This window comes from Netta rufina (assembly GCF_964035555.1).
Source record: "Netta rufina genome assembly, chromosome: 9".
NCBI lineage: Eukaryota > Metazoa > Chordata > Aves > Anseriformes > Anatidae > Netta > Netta rufina.
Window position 1 is genome coordinate 17,108,579 of NC_140132.1, and position 19,972 is coordinate 17,128,550.

Here is a 19,972-nt window from a genome sequence, read left to right on the forward strand (position 1 = left end):
ACCGTGGTGGAGGGCCTGTTTCGGACGTGATTAAAGAGGTAACTCTCCCTCCCTGTGCAGATGAGATCTAAGTGTAGCTTAAGCAAATTACTGAACGGCTTGTTATAGCCCTGGCTGAGTTCCCTTGCTGTGCAGGGCCTAGTTTTTTACATCCAATTTGCTTCAAAGCTCAGAATGTCACAACAGCATCCCAACGCTTGCATCTCTCTGTTTGCCTGTCACCCCTTCTCGGGAAGATGGGACCCCAGGGACCAGCTGTGGATGGTTCTGAGACGCAGGCTAAGCCCTGTCAGTTTCCCTAATAGCTTCTGATGTTTGTTCCGTGAAAGCTCCCTGCTCCTGGCCGTGCCAGTCCACGGTCCGATCTTTAGGGACTGGCTGACTGAAAGCCAGAAGCACTTTGTACTTTGCTAAAGAATTTTAAACAGAGGCACGCTTTATTTGCAGCATGGCACAGATGAGTGTACGGATTTTGGGAAGGGTAACAACCCCCGGAGCCCTCTCGTTCCCACCCCAGCTCTTCTCCCTCCTCCCCAGAGTCTTTTTGGCTCCTGGTCCGTGTCCTGGAGAGGATCTCAGCTCCTCCAGCTGCCTCCCTGCTCCCCCCACTCCCCACAGCACAGGCTGAGCTCTGTGTTTTGGTTTGTCACTCACACAGACGACTCGTCTAGAGAGTCTAACACCACTTCTAGCACCTTGTGATCCTTCACCCCGTCTTTTTGGCATTTTTCCATCCGCACCCCAGGAGGACTGGCCGGAGGGGCAGTCAATGGCTCAGCTGGCAGCCTCCATTGTCCTGCCCAGCACAACTGCTCGATTGTTTATCGCCGCTAACGGCCCCGTTTCAGCTTCTCGGGCATTGTCTGGTTCATGCCATAAAATGGAAGATTTAATCCGCTCTGAAGGCTGTAGCATATGCACAGATTCAAAAAAAAATGAATGGAACCTGTAAGTGTAAAACAGCCCCACGCTGCTGTGCCGTCAGAACAAAGAGCACGCTGAAACGTGGCTTTGAAATGCCAGCCCCGTGCACGGGTCACCCTGGAGTGCAAAAAACCCTAAGACGATGCCACAGCACGTCGTACCCCGACACCTGCTGTGCCCTCGGAGCCAGAAACTTTGCTTGCTTGTAATTAAACAGCTTTTCAGGAAGCGGTGGAGCCCGAGAGGAGGCGTTTGGTTTTAGGGATCGTGGCGTCATAGCTCAAGGAGAGCTAGCAGTGGGGACGGTTTGACGCCCCGTGCTTTTAGGGATGCCACAAGGGCAACCAGCCTCACCCCACCCCATTAAATGAGCGGGTAGGAGCCATGCACGTTAATCACAGCCTCATGGATGAGGGGGTGTGAGGTGGTATGGGGCTGACACTGAGGTACCCCACTGCACGCTGTGATTGTGGCCACGCCAGGCTCTGCTTGCCCAGATGATGACGGGAGTGTGAGGCGAGATGTGTGATGGCAAGGGGTAAAAGTAGGGAGAAGCAAATCTGGTGGCAGAGGGTAGGGTGCTTTAGGATCCCACTCGGGACCCTTCATCACCCCGCGTGAGGTAAATCCTTCATGGGGGCCGCCGCCTGCCTCCCCTCACCGCGGGGGTCTCCCGCCAGCCACAGAGCGCAGCTCGTGGGCTACCACAAGGGCTTGTAGGGCGTCTCTGACAGACTCCCCGACCCCAGTGGAGGGCTGTGAGGTTTATTTTTTCACCCCTCGGGGCTTTTTCAGCCCCGGGCCCGGCGCTGAGGCCGCCTGAAGGGGCGGAACGCTCGGTGCGGGGCCGGGCGGGCCGGGGGAAGGAGCGGCGCGGGGGACACCGGCGCCGCCATCATGGCGGCCTGAGGCGCGGCGGGCACGGCGCCGGGGGCCGCAGGGCGGGCGGGAGGCAGGAGGGGAGGCCGGCGGCGGCGAGGTAACGCCGGGAGACGGAGGGACGGACGAAAACGGGGCCCGGGGGATACCCAGCCCGGCGCTGGGGGCACGGGGGACGCGGGGTTGAGGGGCCGGGAGGGGGCCGGCTGCCGCCGTGCCTCGGAAGGGCTGCGCTGAGGCGGGGGGAGAAGGCGTCGAGGGTGTCCCCTCACGGTGCTGCCCTGATTCCTGTCAGGTTGGGCGGTGGGGAGAGCCGGGAGGGCCTCCTGGGGGCTTAAAAGGGGGCAGAGAGCTGGTGCTGTGCTTTGTATGGTGCGGGTAGGGCTTTCCTCGATGACCCTCCACCGTGGGTTGGTCAGCCGCTTCGTGCACGATTTTGGGGGAATTGCCTTCCCTCTGTGCCTGTTTCCTCGTCTGGGAGCGGGGTGAGGGGTGCTGGTGGACCCCCAGGCGAGTTAGGGTTCAAACTGAGTGTTAAAAGGGTTCTCTGTGAGAAACTGAGCTCCCGTTCCGTCACTATATGTGTCTTTGGTGAGAATAATCCCAAAGAGACCTTAAACTGAGGGGCTAAACATTTTTGTGTGGAAAGCATAAAATATTACCCTCTCAGGTTGTAACCGATTGTAGCGGGAGGTGTGATGGAGTGGAGTAAATTATATTTTCAGGAACTGAGTAATAAGCGAAGCTGGCTGCGTTGCTTTCAGAAGCCTTCGTTTGCTTAGGCACGGCAGGGCAAGGCAAGCACCTGTGGGACAGTGGCACCTCTCTGGGGACAGATGTGGTCCCAGGGGCCAGGCTGAACGAGACACAGGTTCTCTGCTGTCTGATTTTCTTCGCCAGAGTAAAGGTTTCCACCTTTGCATGAAAGTTATCTTACATAAATGTAGCATGAAAAAAAAAAAAAAACTTATCTGCTAAGTTCTTTGTTTGGTGACAGAATAATATGCTTCCAAAGTTTTTCTTAGTTGTTTACAGAAATAAGTTTGTCTCAGTTGTTTATATAAATAGTGTTTTATATTTCAGAAGCAACATGTTGGTGCTGGGAGACAATGTGCATGCCAGAAATGTGAGGGAACAGTAAAAGACAAAGACCTCCCTCTACAGGGACTTAAATAGAGCCTTTGTAGAAAGGGTATTTTTATCACTGAAGCTTTCCAGTTAACCCAAAACCCTGTAACTGTGTAATGTAGGCTAGTAAGCCACTTACAGGCCACGGTTATTTTCTCCTTTTAGGCTGAGGGAAGCAATGTGAATTATGTACTCATGCTTTGTCTGTGCTGATGGCAAAGGAAAAGGTGCAAAATATGCAGGCCTACAAGGTAGGTGAATTCTTCAAAGTGAATAGTCAGTTGCTGTTTTGAAGCTGTGTAATGAGTTTTGGGAAGGAGGAAGTCCTAGGTGGCCTGTAGTAAACATAACGATGTCTCTGATAACACAACTTCTGCAGTTGGCTTTACTTGACAGCATCAGTGGAAGGGACAGGTCTGAAAACAGCGTGAAATCTAAGCTCTTTTCCTACCAGCAGGAATGGATACTTGAGGGGACTGACCAGTCTGCAGAAATTTTCCTCAGATATTGTCTGAATTGTTTCTGCTTCCCAGATGGATCAGAATTTGAGCCTGTAGGGTTCCTGGCCTACCCTCTGAATGCCAAAGGAAAAGCCGTCTCAGCTGACACTGAAACGTTACCATGCGGCGCACGCCTTCTGCTCACAGTCAGACAGAATATAGTGGAGGGGAGATTGTAAATTAATGCTGTTTTCTTTTATCGACAGATTGAAAAACCTAGAATGGCAGGAGAACAGAAACCGTCCTGCAATCTTCTAGAGCAGTTTATTTTACTAGCCAAAGGTACAAGTGGCTCAGCTCTGACTGCTCTTATAAACCAAGTGCTGGAGGCTCCTGGGGTTTATGTCTTCGGAGAGCTGTTGGAGTTAGCAAATGTGCAAGAGGTAAGAGATGAATTTCTATGCAAATGTTCCTTCTGCACTCTCAGTGCAATGGATCCTCTGAAGTTTCCATGCTTGTGAAATTTCTGCGCCAGGAGAGGCCTGATGTAACTTAACCTCGGTTCTGAGATGTTTGGGTATGAGATTGACATTGGTTTTGCCTGTATGTATTTAGATATTAAAAAAATACCTATATAAAGCTTTACTACCTTAACGCGATTGCTAATAAGGCAAAAATCTGGCAGCAGCCCAGTAACGATCTTAAGAAGGCACCTATCCAGCCAACAACAAAATCCCTTTCTATTCCTTCATTGTTCTGGAAAGCATAGCCTCAGAGCTCTCCAAAAATCTTCATGAACAGATGTCTAGTGCATCAGACCTGGGTGATAACCAAATCTAAACCATTTCAAACCAAGGTGGAAAGTAAGTTCCAGGGCTTTTACAGAGAATGCTGTGCCAGCACCCCCCTCTGCTGCAGTAGGGGATTCCAGGTTGAGTATCTCTGCAGGTGGGACAGTGTGGCATGCAGCATGCGTGGCTTTCCGAATAGGCTCTTAGGTACGTCTAAAAATGCCTCTCTGGTTATCTAGCATCAAATTGCAACTGTTTTTTTTCCCTGGACCTGTGTGGAACAAATGGTATTTAAAAAAACAACAACAAAAAAAAACACTAAACATACATACAGAAGACTCAGTAAAAATCATGGATTAGTGCTGCAGCCATTCCAGTGAAGTGTTTGTTTATGAGCACTAATATTACTCTCAAATGCACTCAGCTTAGAACATTTTAGCTTACTTTGAAGTTTTTTGTGGTTCTGCAGATAAACTTTCTTAGGTTTCCTGCTAATAGCAAGGATGCTTAACCAACCAACACCACTGCCTGCGTGCTTCTCACATGATGAGAAGAGCTGGCCCTGTCAGATGTCAGCTACAACTGAGCTGCTTTTTTCTTTACCGCCTCAGATGCTGCACAAAGCAGTTGGCAGTCCAAACTATATTTAAGTTCACTCACACAGAAAGGGGCAGATCATCTTGACTCTGAAACTGCTGAAATTTGTTGCTGCTCATGAGGCCTTAGAGGAGGTTCCAGCTCTTTAAGAACTGGGCGTAATTGCTGTTACAGGAATTCTTGTCACACATGGCCTTAAAATGTACTCTGGAGAAGTTGTCTGCCAGTATCACGTTGCCTGTTACTGTGTTCCATGGGATTTCTTTTTTTCTTCCCACCCAGCTTGCTGAAGGGACTAATGCTGCTTATTTCCAGCTGCTGAACCTGTTTGCATACGGCACGTACCCAGACTACGTAGGTAAGAGACTGCTGCCTGTTTGTCCTTTGGCATTGTCAGAGGGATGTTTTTGCTTTCTGCACTACCTGGTGTAGCGTGGCTGGGTGAAAATGTTTAAGCACAGAATTTGCTTGAAAGAATCGTTTCTAGGGGGGTTAGACCACTTACCTCTGACTTCAGACATCTGGTTTCAAATTTAGATGATGCTGATTACGGAAGCTGCAGAATACTTTGGAAAAAAAAAAAAGGTTGTGTTATTTATTCTATAAACCATATAGGTTTTTATAACCTTTTATTGTGACAGCATTGCTGAAACAAAATGAAACATTTCTTTGCCAGAACAGAAATTGAAATAATGACTCTTATGCATCTTCAGAAGGAGGCTGTGTGTGAATCATCTTAGTATTTTTTGGGATGTGCTTCATCTCTTGTGCTCTTCTGCTTCAATTCTGCTATAATTTAGTACTTCATTGGTGGGTAGCAGCCTAATCCAGACTATTATAGACTGTGACAAATAATTTTGTCATAGTGCCGGCTATCACTGTGGTGGGTGAGCTATCCAGTTCCAGTAAGGAGAAGTGGCATCGGTAAATGCAAGGGCTGATAATTCCAGTGGCTGTGGAGCAACAGGAGCCTCATGAATTCTGTGACCAATTAGAGGATGTGTTTGCTGTGTGTGGGTCTTGCATCCTAGTACGTGATAGTTCATTTCTTTGCCAAGTGAAGAAAGGGAAAGGGGGGAAAAGTAGTCAAAAGTTAGGGCACTGAATGAGGTGGCATGGCTGGGAAAACCTGAGTTCACCAAAGCAGTAATTTTCATTAAAGCAGGTATTTTAAAGACTTTCTTTGGTTTGGAAAGCTGTTTCCTTTCTGTTTGTAAATATTCATAAGGCACATGGATATAACATAGTGACAGTGAGGCCACGTAAGTATCTGGATTAATAGTTTCTTCTCTCTTCCTCAGTCTGGTACTTTATATTTCCAACTGGAAATTCTGTAGCTCTCCAGAGAGAGGAAACCAACTGTGTTTTCCAAGCAGAACAGCAAAAAGCATTTAATTCTGTCAGCTCATTAATGAATAAAAATGACTTGGTGGTAGAAAGAAAGCATTTACCAGTTGTTTTGGCAGGACACCGCTCGTATAGATGTGAATTACATTCTAATTCCAAAATCAGAATTACTAAAGAAGCAGAGAAGAATGGGATTGCCAACTTTTTTTTTTAAACTTTTTCTTTCTCTCTTCTGTGCTAATGTGTCACCAGTGCAGCTCTCTCTGCTTACCAGCACCCCCAGTAGCTGGAGCTGTCTTCCAGGATTCAGCATAGTTTAACTGGCCTGCAGTCTTGCAGCCTGTGTTTTATAGTTCTTGAAGGAAAGTTCTGAATCTTGTCTTTTTAATGTTAACAGCAAACAAAGATAACCTGCCCGAATTAACAGCAACTCAGAAAAACAAACTGAAACACTTGACAATTGTAAGCCTGGCTTCCAGAATGAAGGTAAAGTATGCTGTGGAAACTTTTTTTTTTTTTTTTAAATGGCATCAATTTTTAGCATCGCAGTTGTATTGGACATCATGAATACTTGCAAAAAAATAATGTAATTTGAAAAGGGCTTGTAATGTGCAGTGTTCTCATGGTGGATGTTAACTTAATGGACTTCTGGGGATGAGGTATGAGGGTGTCTGAACAGCCATATTATCTGGTTGGTAAGGGCTGGGAAACTTTGTCTGTCTCCTTTTGCTGCTGGAGATGGAGAATCATTCTTAAAAGCACTGACTTCTTGTTCTGGAGAAAAAGCTAATCAAGGATCTTAATTTCTTCTGCAACGACATTATCTTTTTCCTCCAGAAGGCACTATGCCAAAGCTTCAGGAATTACCCAAGCTGGGTCAGAATATTGCATAGCCTGGTAGCAGCTACTTGTATTGCCACAATCAGTCTCTGCTGTACTTGCAGGCTGAAGCGTAGGATATAAACATTTGGGCCTTGACCTTCTGCCAACCCCATTTCTGTTTGAGACTTAGCTGTTTGTTCTGGTTAGGACTGTGAGCTTACTCTTGGGCTTGCTGTTTTTAGTGCATTCCCTACTCTGTGTTGCTGAAGGACCTGGACATGAGGAATCTGAGGGAGCTGGAAGACCTGATTATTGAAGCTGTTTATACAGATATTATCCAGGGGAAGCTGGATCAACGAAACCAGGTGTTAGAGGTGGATTTTTGCATCGGCAGAGACATTCAGAAGAAGGACATCAGTAACATTGTCAAAACACTCCAGGAATGGTGAGGCTGTCTCTACCTTGCTTCTTCCTTGTGTATACTTTGTCTTGTTTTTTTTTTTTCATTCCTTGAATTTTCAAGTGCTGGCTCAATTTCACCATGTTCCGTTAATTGCGTGTCTTACGCTGTAAGTGGGCACTTGGAAAATTTGCCCAACAGTTTCTTCCTCCAAGATCCCATCTAGATTTCAATTTGTGTTATGCATCAAGCCACGCTACGCTATATCTTGAGATTCTGGTCTTATTGTGGCTTTTACGTGGCAGAACCCTAGTGAGGACTCAAGGCCTTTTCAAGCACTTGTGCCAAGCTGAAGTCCCCTTTCTGCTGTTACACTTGATGATGAAAACAGAACTGTCCATTATTTTTCAGTCTTTTGCACTGTGGTGAGAACTGCATGGGGAAATTGTAGGGAATCACTGTTTTTAGGAGGGATGTCTCTTCATGTTTCAAGTTTTAAATGCCTTTGTTTGTCGTCTCTTTGTCCTTACAAATGCAGGCTGCATGCAGCCATCACACTGGGACTGTGGTACTCTCTTTTTGTATCTTTGCTATGAAGTTGCTTGTCATCTTTCTGTTAGATTCCCTTCCCACCCAAAGAAATTCCCCTGTAGGCTGTGCGACCTGTGGCAGGTCCAGAGTTGACTGGGAGTCACTGCCTAGTTGTTATGGTAATGGGTGCACGAAAAGTAATTAAATTGCTGTGTAAATATGCTGCCCTGTGGTGGTGGTGGTGCAGGTTTGTTTTTTTTTCTTTTCTAATCCACCCCCCCCAATCCTATCTCAGAGGGAGGACTCTGGCAGCTACCAAGACCTTACAGCATTGTTTGGAAGGTAACAACGAACTCGCTGCCAACTCCCTTTCTGTCCTCTCCAGTTATGAACACTGTTGGAGAAGCACTCGTGTCTTTTGAATGCTTAACAGTCGGAGGGATTCTCTCAATCTGACGTTTGTGTTTAATTTTAAAATTGTATTGTTTTGCACCCCCCTTTTTAAGCAGTAATTCTGATTGAAAACGAAGTTGATGGCACGGTGAACCTGCACTGAGTTTTTGATGGGTAGGTAAGAGTCTCATGGACTAGCTAAAGAATGCTGTGAAATGCATCGAGGACACAGCAAAGAATTCTCTTGCCAGCTTTTTTGGAACTCCAGTCTTATCAGGAATATAAATTTAATGATTTCCTGTACTTTTAGGTGACTTGCACTTTTCAGGCTGCATCACTGAGCTGCTCCAGTGAGAACCCATAAATACTCTCTGATACTGTTTGTGTCTTGCAGGTGTGACGGTTGTGAAGCAGTTCTTTTAGGAATTGAGCAGCAAGTCCTTAGAGCCAACCAATACAAAGAAAACCATCACCGAACTCAGCAGCAGGTAGAGATGGAGGTGGGTACAGTCATTTCAGACTGCTCTGTGCTTTTTCATTAAATGTTTCTGTTTACTGGATAATCTGGTAACACCTGGTTAATGGTTATGGCTTCTCTGAAGTAGGCTAGCAATCATGCAAATCAGATGTGCTGTTCTAGGGTAGGAAAAATACACATCTGTTTCCATGTGCTAGTAACACCGCAAAGACCTACGTCAAATTTGCCCACTCTGAGCAGGTTGGAACTTTTCTCTATAAAAATGGGCCAAGTGGGTGCAGTAGCTCTAGTTCCTCGATTGATTTGTTAGGGAAAGAGTGCTCGTAACACAAAGCTTTGATACAACTCTGTTCCTTTTGTGTAAGGAAGGAAAATCTTCACTTTTCTTCTAAATATGAGAGTGTAGTTTTATGTATGTATATATCGAGTCCCATTGTTTTTGCAAAATGTGCCCTCAGCATCTTCCTTTGGGGTATTTTGGTGACAACTTGGGCAGCCAGGATTGCTACAGCAGCACGGGCTGGGAGCGCTCCTGCTGTAGGTTGAATTCGCTTCTGTGTCGGTAGATGGCAGCACGGGCATGTGATTTTAGCCCCTGCTGATGTGTATTTACTACTGAGAACAAATCTTGGCTAATACAGCTGTAAAGGTGAAAATGGTCCTCCCGAGACACTTGCTGAGAGTTTATTTCTTGCAGAGTGCTGCATCCCTGTAGGTTTACGTTTGCTTTCTGAAGCAGTTTATGCTTGGCAGCTTGACTGGCATCCATAGTGCATTTGGTTTGCCAGATGCCTTTGGCCTGGAGTTGGCACACCTGACTCCCAAACTTGTTTCAGCCTATTTTTTGCGGTTGTTTTCATTTTAATGTTTGCTGATTGTATTTCTGGTGAGCCCTACAGGCTTTCATGAGACAGAATACAGTGCCTGTTGCTGTATCTCTCATTTTCAGCCAGAGTAGCAGGAGCATTACTCCTACCTCCCACAGACAAAGATCTATTCCCAGTTCTAGCAAGTATCTGTGGCTCAGACAGCCTGCTAGGCCAAGTGGCATTTTCCCTTTTCACTTCTCAGCGCTGTCCAGAGCGTAAGTTTATCTCTCAGCCTCTTTTATCCCTGCTAGTTCTGGCCAGCATAATGGTAAGGTGCCTACTTTCTGCACTGAGGCAGCAGTAGCTTCTTTCAGTCAACCAGGAAGGAGGTACAATATTTTATTGTTGTCTCTTCAAAGTAGTAAGAAAGCTGTAGTTGTTTCCCGTCTGGGTCCCATACGGTTTATTAGCAATGCTGGCTCTAAGTGAGGGCAAAATGCTACCCGTTATGAACTCAAATGCAGAGCGTGTTTGTGGTAGGAGAGGGCTTTGTGTTTGTTTCTGTAACCTCCAGGGGTTTCTCAGCATGTTTATGAACAGAGTTGCTACTGTGAGGGGAGGAAGAAGCAGGTGCTGATTCACTGTCTCTTCTTGGCCAGGTCACAAACATAAAGAAAACATTAAAAGCTACAGCCTCGTCGTCGGCACAGGAGATGGAACAGCAGCTGGTAGAGCGAGAGTGCCCTCCACACACAGAACAAAGGCAGCCCACAAAGAAGATGTCCAAAGTCAAAGGGCTGGTCTCCAGCCGTCACTAGAACATACCATCTAAATGTCATTCATCTAGGAATGACAGCAGGAGGAGCAAAAAAGGGCCTGCGTCTCCTTTTTTCAGTGGGTTCTGGGCCAGTCCCTTCCAGGCTGGCAAATAAAAGCCCTGTTTGAATACAGCTCCCAGTGAGCAGCACCTGGCTCAGTTACGCTGTGCAGCCCCTATTCATTTTTGAGGGTGTCCCTGTTCTGGTCCTTTAAAGAGGGACTTCGAAAGAAAGGGACTAGCCAAAAGGGGCAGTAAAAATAAAAAAAAAAAATCTGTGGACGGTTTTGCTCCCTCCCAGCCAGTCTCGTTGCTGCTTAACCTTTAGGAGGCTGCTGTACTAAATCAGATCTTGGGAGAACTTCTGTGGCGAGAGTCTGAATCCCAGGGTTGAAGTGTGGCTACCAAAGCCAGGCTGGGAGCGAGGAAGCCATCAACACAGATCTTTTCATTCCCAGAGGGAGCGCAGAAAGGTTTCTAGGCCAGGCGCTGCTTTACGTGGGAGTCTTCAGCCTTTTCCGCTACCCCTGTCTCTGTTAAACTGGGGTGAAATTCACACTACCTCGCTCTGTGAAGGTGCGACCCAGCGCTGGGCTGTTTACTTAACTCTCTGTTTACTGCCCTTACTAAGCCCTTTGATCTCTCGCAGATTTAACGCGCTGGTCTGCATCTCCGAGGCATCAAGACAGCAAGGAGGAAGCAGGCTGCTCTTCCGAGCCTTCCTTCTTGCAGACGGTTAGGGGCATGCTAGAAACCGTTCCTTCTGAATGTGATGTGACCTCCCAGAGCTCCCTGTGAGTTGTTCCCCCGTTGATCCCTTCAAAGGGCACAGCGTTTGCTCTTCCTCGGATGCTAGTGACAGCGGGCTGCGCGGAGGAGAGCCCGTGCAGCATTGTGGCAGGCTGGTGGCCCAGGACCCACTGGCAGGGGTCGCAGCAGCATCCCCTTGCTGAAGCAATGGACTTGACTAGTCTTTCTGAATTTTGAACACTTTCAGGTTGTATTTTCCTCCCTTTTTTTTTTTTTATTTGTACATTGTTGTGATTCTAAAGCATTTCAGCCTTTGTTTTGTGTATTTTATTTGTTACAGACTAATTTCAGGTGATTTGCACCTGATCCGGCAAGGCGTGGGGTTTTTTTTTTTTTAAAAGGGGGAGGATGGGGTTGGCACTGAAACAGCAAGTCGCAAAAAAAAGCACATTTTAGGAAAAAAAAAAAATTAAAAATGCTGATTTAATGTCAGAGTTCGGAGTCTTGGCTTCGAGGCTGCTTCAGGCTTGTAGTCCAGCAGCGCTTGTTCACGTGGCTGTCGACGTGATTCTTGATGTTACGTTATCAGAAGGTCTGACTAATCTCCCCGACGCATCTGGGAGGCAGGGGATTTCTGTTCCCGTTCTGTCAGCAGTTTGTCTCTGTCCACATCTGTGTGGAAGGATCTGTGGCGAAGCCAGTAGCTGAGCCCAGTCTCCTGAGCCAAAACACCTTTGCTGCCTGGTAGTGGGAGGTTTGAAGCTTTGTCCTGTCTTTGGCTAACTGATTCCTTTCTCTTGTAGCTCTGTAGTTTGGCTCCTGTGTTTTACTTCAGTCCGTGTTGGAAAGAGAAGGGCTTTACGTGAGCAGGAAGGGGAGTGGTTCAAGCAGAGGGCTGTGACAGTGCTCCAGTCCCGCAGCAAGCTGTCACCTGCACTCGTGCAATGCATGTGCCTTCCTCTTACTGCTCCAGAGCTCTCTGCCATCTGTGTGTTCTCAGTCCTTGGCTACAGGACTTGATGGACACTTGTGAAAGTAAATTCCTCTCCCTTTTCTCTCCTGCAGTGCAGGCACACCAGCTTTCAGTCCTGAGAGGTGGCTCAAAATGCCTCCCATCCAGCTGCCTCTGGGTCAAGTCCCTCGGTTTCTGATTCCTTACCAGCTCTTTCCCCTGGAAACTCTAAGCCAAAAGAGTCCCCAGGGAAGGCTACGAAATGTCAGGTGAATAAGCCCAGAGCACGAAGCCCTCCCTTATACCTCAAGGGATCTCTTGCAGTAGAGCTGTGCTGGCTTCTCCCAGTGCTTTGCTGACGGCTTCAGGAGGTGTAGGTGGACGTTGTGTCCCCACATCTGACAGGTATGGGTGATGAAGATGGACTGAGTCTGTTTCTGGCTTCCTGCGTGGGTGACTGCCGTGTGCTGGTCATCCAGTTCCTCACAAGGTCTGAGGGGAGGCTCTGTGAACCTCGGCTGTTTTGTTTCCCTCGCGTTTCTGCTATCAGTCCCGCAAAGAGGCAAGAGGAGTGCAGATGCCTTTGGAAATCAGTGTAGCTCCTGGGGAAACAGATGTGAATTTGGCATCCTTGGTGTTTGCTCTCTGCCAGTTCCAGGAGCCACATTAGTTCGTGGAAGCTTCTTTAGGGTGTTGGAAGTTCTGAGTTCATCCTGATGTTTCTGCTGTTCTCAAAGCCTGCGTGGGGGCGAGGGTCCTATTCACGCGTCGGTGCACGGTGCAGCAAATGAGCAAGGGAGGAAATGGCCCTTGGAATAAAGAGCTGTCCCGTGCCTGGTGGTGACAGAGGGCTGAGAGGGGATGGGGCACTGGAGGGAACGGAGCTGTTTGTGTGTTTGGCTTTCCTGGCATGCCAGCCACACGCTCGGTGCCGCAAAAGGAGGGGGGTGTCTGCAACGAGCCCAGCCTGAGATGAGTCATTAACAAATGACATGCACAGAGTACCTGGGGGAGGCAAACAGCTCTGCAGCAGCTGGTTAATGAATCTGGCTTGAAGGAAAGGGAAGCTATTCCAGGAATGAAGCAGAAGGCATAGTTGTTAGCGGGGAAGGATGCAGGAGGTGCTGTGCCGTTTGAGAAGGGCGAGATAAAGGCGGTGTCGGCTCCCTGGGACTGCAGAGAGGGCAGCAACTGGGGGCAGAGTTGGCTGAACGAGGGGCTGGGGGGATGCTGAGCTGGGGGGGATGTCTGCAGAGCTTAACTGTGATCTGGGGACACAGGGAGATGGAAGCAGAGGTGGGGTTGGTGCAGACTCCAGTGCGTTGCATGTGTTGGAGGCAGCTGGCACAGCTTGTCTGAGCGCTGTTGGACGCTGCTCCCTGATGTGGGGAGAGCTTCCTTGGTTTTATGGCAGCAGCGGGCTGCTCCAGCTTCCTCCAAGCCTGCAGCAGGACCGAGTTGGAGCTATTGAACTCCCGTTTGCCTCCTCCGCTCCGAGAGGGGTGAGTAGATGGAGCTGAGCTGCCTTCCCTCCGCTCTTCAGGGCTTTATTGTCTAGCTCCGCGTTCTGCAGCTCCGCTTGTACCAGTGCTTGTTTAATATGGAGTTGGGCACTGAGCTGGAAAATGGAAGAGAGGATCTCAGCTGATTGCAGTGCTGGTAGACTGCCCTAGCCCTAAAGCTGTGCCTCATGCTAACAAATGTCCCTGGCACTCCTGCTGTGACTCAGTTGATACCAACTAACATCAGGCAATTCTGGAACGTGAGAAAGCAGGGCTGGTATCAATCTTTTTACAAAAAAAAAAAAATAATAATTTTGGGTGGAAATCTATAGCTCTTTTACTTTCCTCCCACCTCCTTAAATGAGCTGAATGCTAGCTTAGTCTTCTGTTGAGAACAGGAGGTTAAATTGGTGATGCTGACAGACCCTGATGTGTTTTCAGTTGAGACCCCTCCTGTTGTTATTTTTTAGCATTCTGCCCATCCTCTGATGGGAAAATGCATTGGTTTGTGTGTCCAGAAAGGAAGTTGAGTTTATTCACTACAAGGAAGGTGGAAGCGAGTGCTGTAAACATAGAGAGCTGTATTAGAATGTGGCAGATCCAATGAATGAATTGGACTGGTCCTAAATTTTGAGTTCTGTACAAGTTTGAGTGCTGTCTAAGCTGTTTAGAGAGGCTTCTGATTTTGAAAACCAAATACAGCTCCACCTCCTGCTGGGATAAAACAGTCAAAGGTGATGCAGAGTTGGTGCTGCTGGCTGTTACTTCAGTATCTCAGCCTCCTGCAAGCTTTGCAGTGGAGAGAATCAGCATAGCTCTTTATTTAAAGATGAGGAAAAGGATAAATCAAAGAGCCTGTCCCACAAGTGTACAGACCCAGCCCATCAGACCTCTGTCATCTACTCCTGTATGGAGCTTTCTGTTTTTTTTTTTCTCCTCTGTGGTGCCTGACCTAATGCAGGGGAACCAAAAAGTGAAACGGTCGAGTTTATTTTTGTGTAATCTGAGGGCGAGGAACCCAGGGGCATCAGGAAAGGTAAATTAAAGTTTACAGGCATCTCAGTTCCTACCTGTAACCTCGGCATTGTGTTTCCATTACGGATTTGTGACCTGACAGTCTGGTAGAATTTCTTGGCAGAGTTTTTAGAGATCTGTCACTGTTCTGCGCTGCTCCGTGGCGAAGGTCGGCGTCTCTCAGGGACTGTTGACATTTTGCTGATATTTCTTCACGTTTGGCCCTACCACAGAGGTAAGTGAGGGAAGCTACGGAGCTGTGCCCTTAGCAGAGTGCGTGTTTACCCTCCAGCCTGGGTGCCTGCACCCTGTTTTGTGGCAGCACTGTGCTGGCTCCCCCGTTTCCAGGTTCCAAACTGTGGGAGCGTGATAGCTGTGAGCGTGGCCTTCTCTTGTCCAGAAGAGATGGACTGAGGGAACGTGCACTCTGCAAACTTCAGGTAGTTATTGGGATGCCGTAAGGTCACGTGCCAGTCCTGAAACGTGCATTTCCCTATTCCACAAAAGAATTTGTGCCTGTGCTCCTTGTTTGACCTTCTTCTAGTGAAAGGTAAAGCGCCTTTCCACAGCTCTAGCTCTCCTGCAGGAGCCCGTGAATCTTGGTATCGTTGGGGTGTTTTTTAAATGCTCACTCACTGCCATACCTCCGTTTCTGAGTGTGGTGGATAAATAAAGCCTCACTCCTTCAGAGATAATTTTTTTTGTGCCACAGCTCTGTATCTTCACGCTCTGAGGTTTGGAAGTGGTGCTGTCTAACTCTCCCATCTCTTCCTGAAGTGTTTATCTCACCAGCCCCGGTGTCTCAGTCGCCGCCTCGCGATCAGCACGATCATAAGGCTGCCTCATGCTGCTGCAGTAACATCTTGGTGTTTCATTGTCACCTCTGCAGCTGGTAGAGAGCACCGCTTCCTGCAGGATCACCTTCCAGCTGCGATGCTGTCCCTTTTACGTCACGGCTGTGAGATAACACCTCTCCTTGCTGGCAGACGGGCCAGGTGGGTAGGCATCCGTCACTCCTCAGAGCTGTTTTGCACGTGGGAAGATGCAGTTTGTTGCCTGGTTGAGCGTCCTGGAAATCAAAGGCAAGGACACGGGATGGTTTTATAAATGAGGGGTAAAGCACAGGGCTGTGTCCTATTCCGGGACAATTCCTATTGCAGCTCTACTACAGCAGGAAGCAGAGGGCAAATCAGCCCCTCTGAGTTTCTGGAGAGAGCCCCTCTCAGGCTTTGTGACGGGGTTGGGAGGTGCTGAGGTCTCCTGGCCGGGCAGTTTGGTGCTGATTTAACTGAAGATGCAACGCGTGTGCATGGGAAGGGGGAATCTCAAAGCTTTTCAAGCTTTTCTAAAAGTCCTCTTCCTCCTGTGTGTCACAGCCTCCTTTTCCCCAATGCAAACGCAGTGGCCCGCTGTGGGAATGCTGGCCTGGAGTATTACGGGTAGCATGCCAGGTTAATTATGGAGGGGGCAGGAAAAATAGCCCATGCCGTCTTCAACAATATCAAAGGGATGCTACCTAATGATTTTCCTATTAGCTCTTTTCCCAGCCTGCCAGAGTCGCTGCAGAAATGTCGTTTACAAAGGCAGTTTGCAACTCATTACCCGGGATTTTCACTGTAGTTCTGCTCCAGAGAGCGTGGGCTTTTGCCGTGTGCCCCAACCTAATGAATTGCCTGATTCGCTTAGTGCTGCCATCCCTTCTGACAAGGTTAGTTGCTGACTGACGGGAAGGGGCCCGGATTCAATTCCCTTCTTGTTTTCGACTCATGCTTGTGTCAAGAGCAGGCTCCCTCTGGAAGCTGCCCTGTGATCCCTTCCCTTCGTTTTTCTGCATTCTGAGGGAAGCAGCCCGTGCTTGGGGAGTTTCTAGAGCAAATGGCCAGGGGTCTGTGCGCTGCTGCCTCCAGCAGTCCCTGCTCAATGCTTCGAGTCCCATTCCAGCTGGAAAATTCCACCGCTCTCCTGCTCTGGGCTTTTCTTCCTCTTCATTGGTTTGGGACTTGCTGTCACCTGAGCTGGGCTTTGTAACCCTTCAGCAATAAATACCTTGGAAAAGCTGCATTAATGGTGCCAGGGAAAAACACGCATCGTGGCTTGGGAGAAGAGAACTGATTTGCCATGTGTTGGAAGGCAACCACGTCCTTATTTGTGGGAGCTCCAAGCTCTGCTCCGGCCTGTTTGGGGCTTTGCAAGGCGCTTTTACAACAGCCCTGGGGAGAACTCCTGTCCTTTTCCACTAGATGGAAGATGAAGAGGAGAAACCAGGGCTGTCCCTGCCTGTGTTATATCACAGATGCTCCCACTTGAAAGCCGAATGGTGCTGCTGCTCCTTTGGCAGGTAGGGCAGGGGATGTGCTGGTCCCGTGGGTGCTCGTGTGACCTCGAGGAGCTCGGGACGCCAGCCGCCCGCGCTTCCAGGTGTGCACGCACGTGTCCACCCACCTCTGCCAAGTGCCAGGCTCTGAGCTCACTTTTCAGAAGCTGGATGCCAGCCCCCTGAGGCTGCAGCTTGCATCCAAGGCAGCTCTTGCTATTCAATTATCCCGTGTCCGTGCTGGGATGTGGCTGGGGAGGGTTTCCAGCGCTGGCCCTGCATCCTTTTGCTGGATGTTGCGAGGGTTTGACCCGGCGGCACCACGCAGTGAAGTGAGATCCGTTTGTTTCTGCTGCATGCGATGCCTCCTCCCTTTTTAATTGGATTCCCGTGTCCCCTCTCTTTCCTCCTGGCCTCGTTTCCTACGGATCCCCCGTCAGGGAGCCCTAATTGTGGCCTTATCGGATGCTCGCTGTGCTCTAATGAGCCCTTTCCGTTTCCCATTCTGGCCCGGCTGCCAAGCCAGGAAGGTGCTTGTCAGCGCCCCGAGAGCTGACCTCTGCTCGCAGCGCCGCGCTGCCCTGCCAGCCCCGGGCTGTGCCGTCTGGGTGCTAAGGTTGAGCCGAGCTGAAAGTTTTCCCAAGTGCACTTTCACCCCCGAGTGCTGCCTTCTCCCTTCCACGTCAGCTCCTGTCCCTGCGTGGGCGTTTTGTTCCCATCCTGCAGGTGGGGGAGCGGCGTGCTGGGGGGCAGGGTGACTTAACCCCCGGTCAGGGGGGATCAGCAAAGCCAGGAGCCAGCTGTTAGCCCCTGCTCCTCGCTCTGCTCGCTCTCCTTTTTGCCAAGCTAACGTCCTTTTGTGATGCAGCTTCGTCTTTTTCCTCGGGCTTGCTCTTTTCCAGGAAACCCAGTGGACAAGAAGGGATCCATGCTCTGAGGCTGTGCTTTTCCCTCCCGGACCTCACTCTGCAAAGGAGAAGTGGGAATCCGGGCTGCATGCGACCCCAGGCTGCGATCTCTGAGATTGCCCCAACCTCAGCTCGGGTCGTTGCACTCCACGTTAGGTAGTTGAGTTTCGTGGAGTGAATTCCTGAGGCTGAATTCCCTCTTCCCCCGGGCAGACGGTTTCATTCCGGGTCTGGCTTTGCAACACGAAGCCAAAGCTGGAAGGGAGACGGGCCCCACCTTGGTCCCAGCCTGGGGTACCTGCTGGCATCGTGCTAAAGGACCAGGACGCGGAGGGTGACCAGCGGCACCACCTCCTTACACCGCTGTCCAGACCCCGTGTGCGTGGTCTGAGCAACAAGTGATTCCTTATTGCCCTGTAGGTTTGCTGGGTGCTTGTGGACAGTCCCCTCTGACTGGCATCTCTTTAGGATTACCTGGCACAGCCCTTCCTGTCCTCTAAAAGCACACAGAGCCAGTAGGGTGCACTTTCTGGGCACGCTATTTGCCCTACAGAGCCCTGGCGGCCGGTTCTTACACGGGGGCATCTCAGGAGGGCTCTCACTACCCCAAAGCTGAGCGCAGAGCTGCCCATCCTGCCTGCCTCCCTCCTAGATCTCAATTTTGTTCCCAACAGGCAATGTCTTAGCGCTCCATCAGCTGCAGCTCCCCGTCCAGCTGGACTGTGGGCGCTGTGAGGTGGAGACCTGCCTCTGAGGGAGGTTTTGCTCCTAGGAGGCTGGCGACGCCACGTGCGCGCCTCTAACCCGATGATTGAGCTGTCGGGTGTCTGGCTGAATCCTCTTGTCCTGTAAAGCTAATGTTCTCTAATAGTTGGGGAGAGCGTGGCTGGAGGTTTCTATGGTTTCCCGCTGGTTGCTAAGGGAAAGGATCTCTTTGCCTCTGGGTCTCGGTGACTTTCTTTTTGCCCTGTCCTAGGCGCCGGAGCCCAGCAGCACACAATGCTCGTTGTTTCCCAGCCCGCTACAATGGTTGGGGCATAATTTGTGACTCCCGTCACGGCTGGGCTGGGCGCCCGCCACTCTTTTTCTAAGGCCTCTTTGAAGAAGGAGACCAAAGAGCCTTGGTGCAGGAGTTTGCCTACTTGCTGCGCTCCCCGCCCCCTCGCTTGCTGTGTCCTTTAGAGCTCCGAGTCATTTTAACGATTTATTTCATGCACTTTACATAGCAAGAAGCCGTAGCCACAGCTGTGTCCGTGAATCCTTACCAGGCAGCTCTCGGTATGTTTTGGTCTGTCTATGTATTGTCCCAGGCACGGGTAAATAAACCTCTGCTGGAGGAAGGGACTTTGCAGCTTAGCAGCGAACGCTTGGCGAGCGAGAATATCAACAAGATACTTAGTGAGCTGCTGGATCCCGGGATAACAGCAACTCCGGCATCAAGCTCTGCTCCCGCGAGCACAGCCGGGGCCGGATCCGGTGCGGTCTCACTGTTGCTGCCGGCAGGGACTGCATCTCCATACGGCCCCCGGTGGTACAGCTCTTACGGAACGCAATTTGGACCCAAACCTGCAGACTGGAAGTGGTTAAAACGCGCCCAGACCCAACGCTGCGCTCGTCACACCGCTCGCGCTCCGCATCTAAGCTGTCGGCCGTGCTGGGCTTATTTCCACGGGTGCGATTTGGGATCTGGGCGATAGATGAGTTGCCCGCGGCCGCGTGCTCTCGCGGTGAGTTCAGTTGGGTTCTGCACAGGCTTGCAGCTGCACGCAGCGCCGCGCAGGATTCGGTCCGTCTGAGCATCACAGGATTGGGCGCAAGTTTACTTTGCATATGGGATCAAAGCTTAAAATATCAGCTGGCCTTTCTCTCGCTCCTGACTTTTCTAAAACATCTGAACAATTTCTTCTTCCCCTCTGTTAAAATCAATCAATCTGACATTTAAATTGTACATGAATTTGATAAATAAAGACAGGTTACAAAATGCCACACGGAATGATTTTTTCTTTTCTTTACCTTTTTCAACTACTTAGGACAAAAAAATGTTACAATGCTTGACTTTTCATTTAGTTACATAAATAATTTTTTATAAATATCTCTTTATAAACAATATATAAATAGCTTTACAACATAAATACATTTATGCATGACATGAATTTACAAACAGCAATGTTATACA

General features: G+C 49.3%; 1 protein-coding gene across 2 annotated transcripts; it reads left to right on the forward strand.

The window, feature by feature from the left end:
* The first annotated feature begins 1,820 nt into the window (after window positions 1–1,820).
* Window positions 1,821–19,774, forward strand: COPS7B (COP9 signalosome subunit 7B). 2 transcript variants are annotated; one of them, XM_084292048.1, is made up of 7 exons: window positions 1,821–1,903; window positions 3,638–3,814; window positions 5,042–5,117; window positions 6,504–6,592; window positions 7,171–7,373; window positions 8,647–8,752; window positions 10,199–19,774. In XM_084292048.1, the coding sequence occupies exons 2-7, from the start codon at window positions 3,653–3,655 to the stop codon at window positions 10,355–10,357; spliced, it is 795 nt and encodes a 264-aa protein (XP_084148174.1). In that variant the 5' UTR covers window positions 1,821–1,903; window positions 3,638–3,652; the 3' UTR covers window positions 10,358–19,774. The 2 variants fall into 2 exon arrangements, with proteins under 2 accessions (XP_084148174.1, XP_084148173.1); XM_084292047.1 differs by lacking the exon at window positions 1,821–1,903 and adding an exon at window positions 3,125–3,182.
* The last annotated feature ends 198 nt before the right edge of the window (window positions 19,775–19,972 follow it).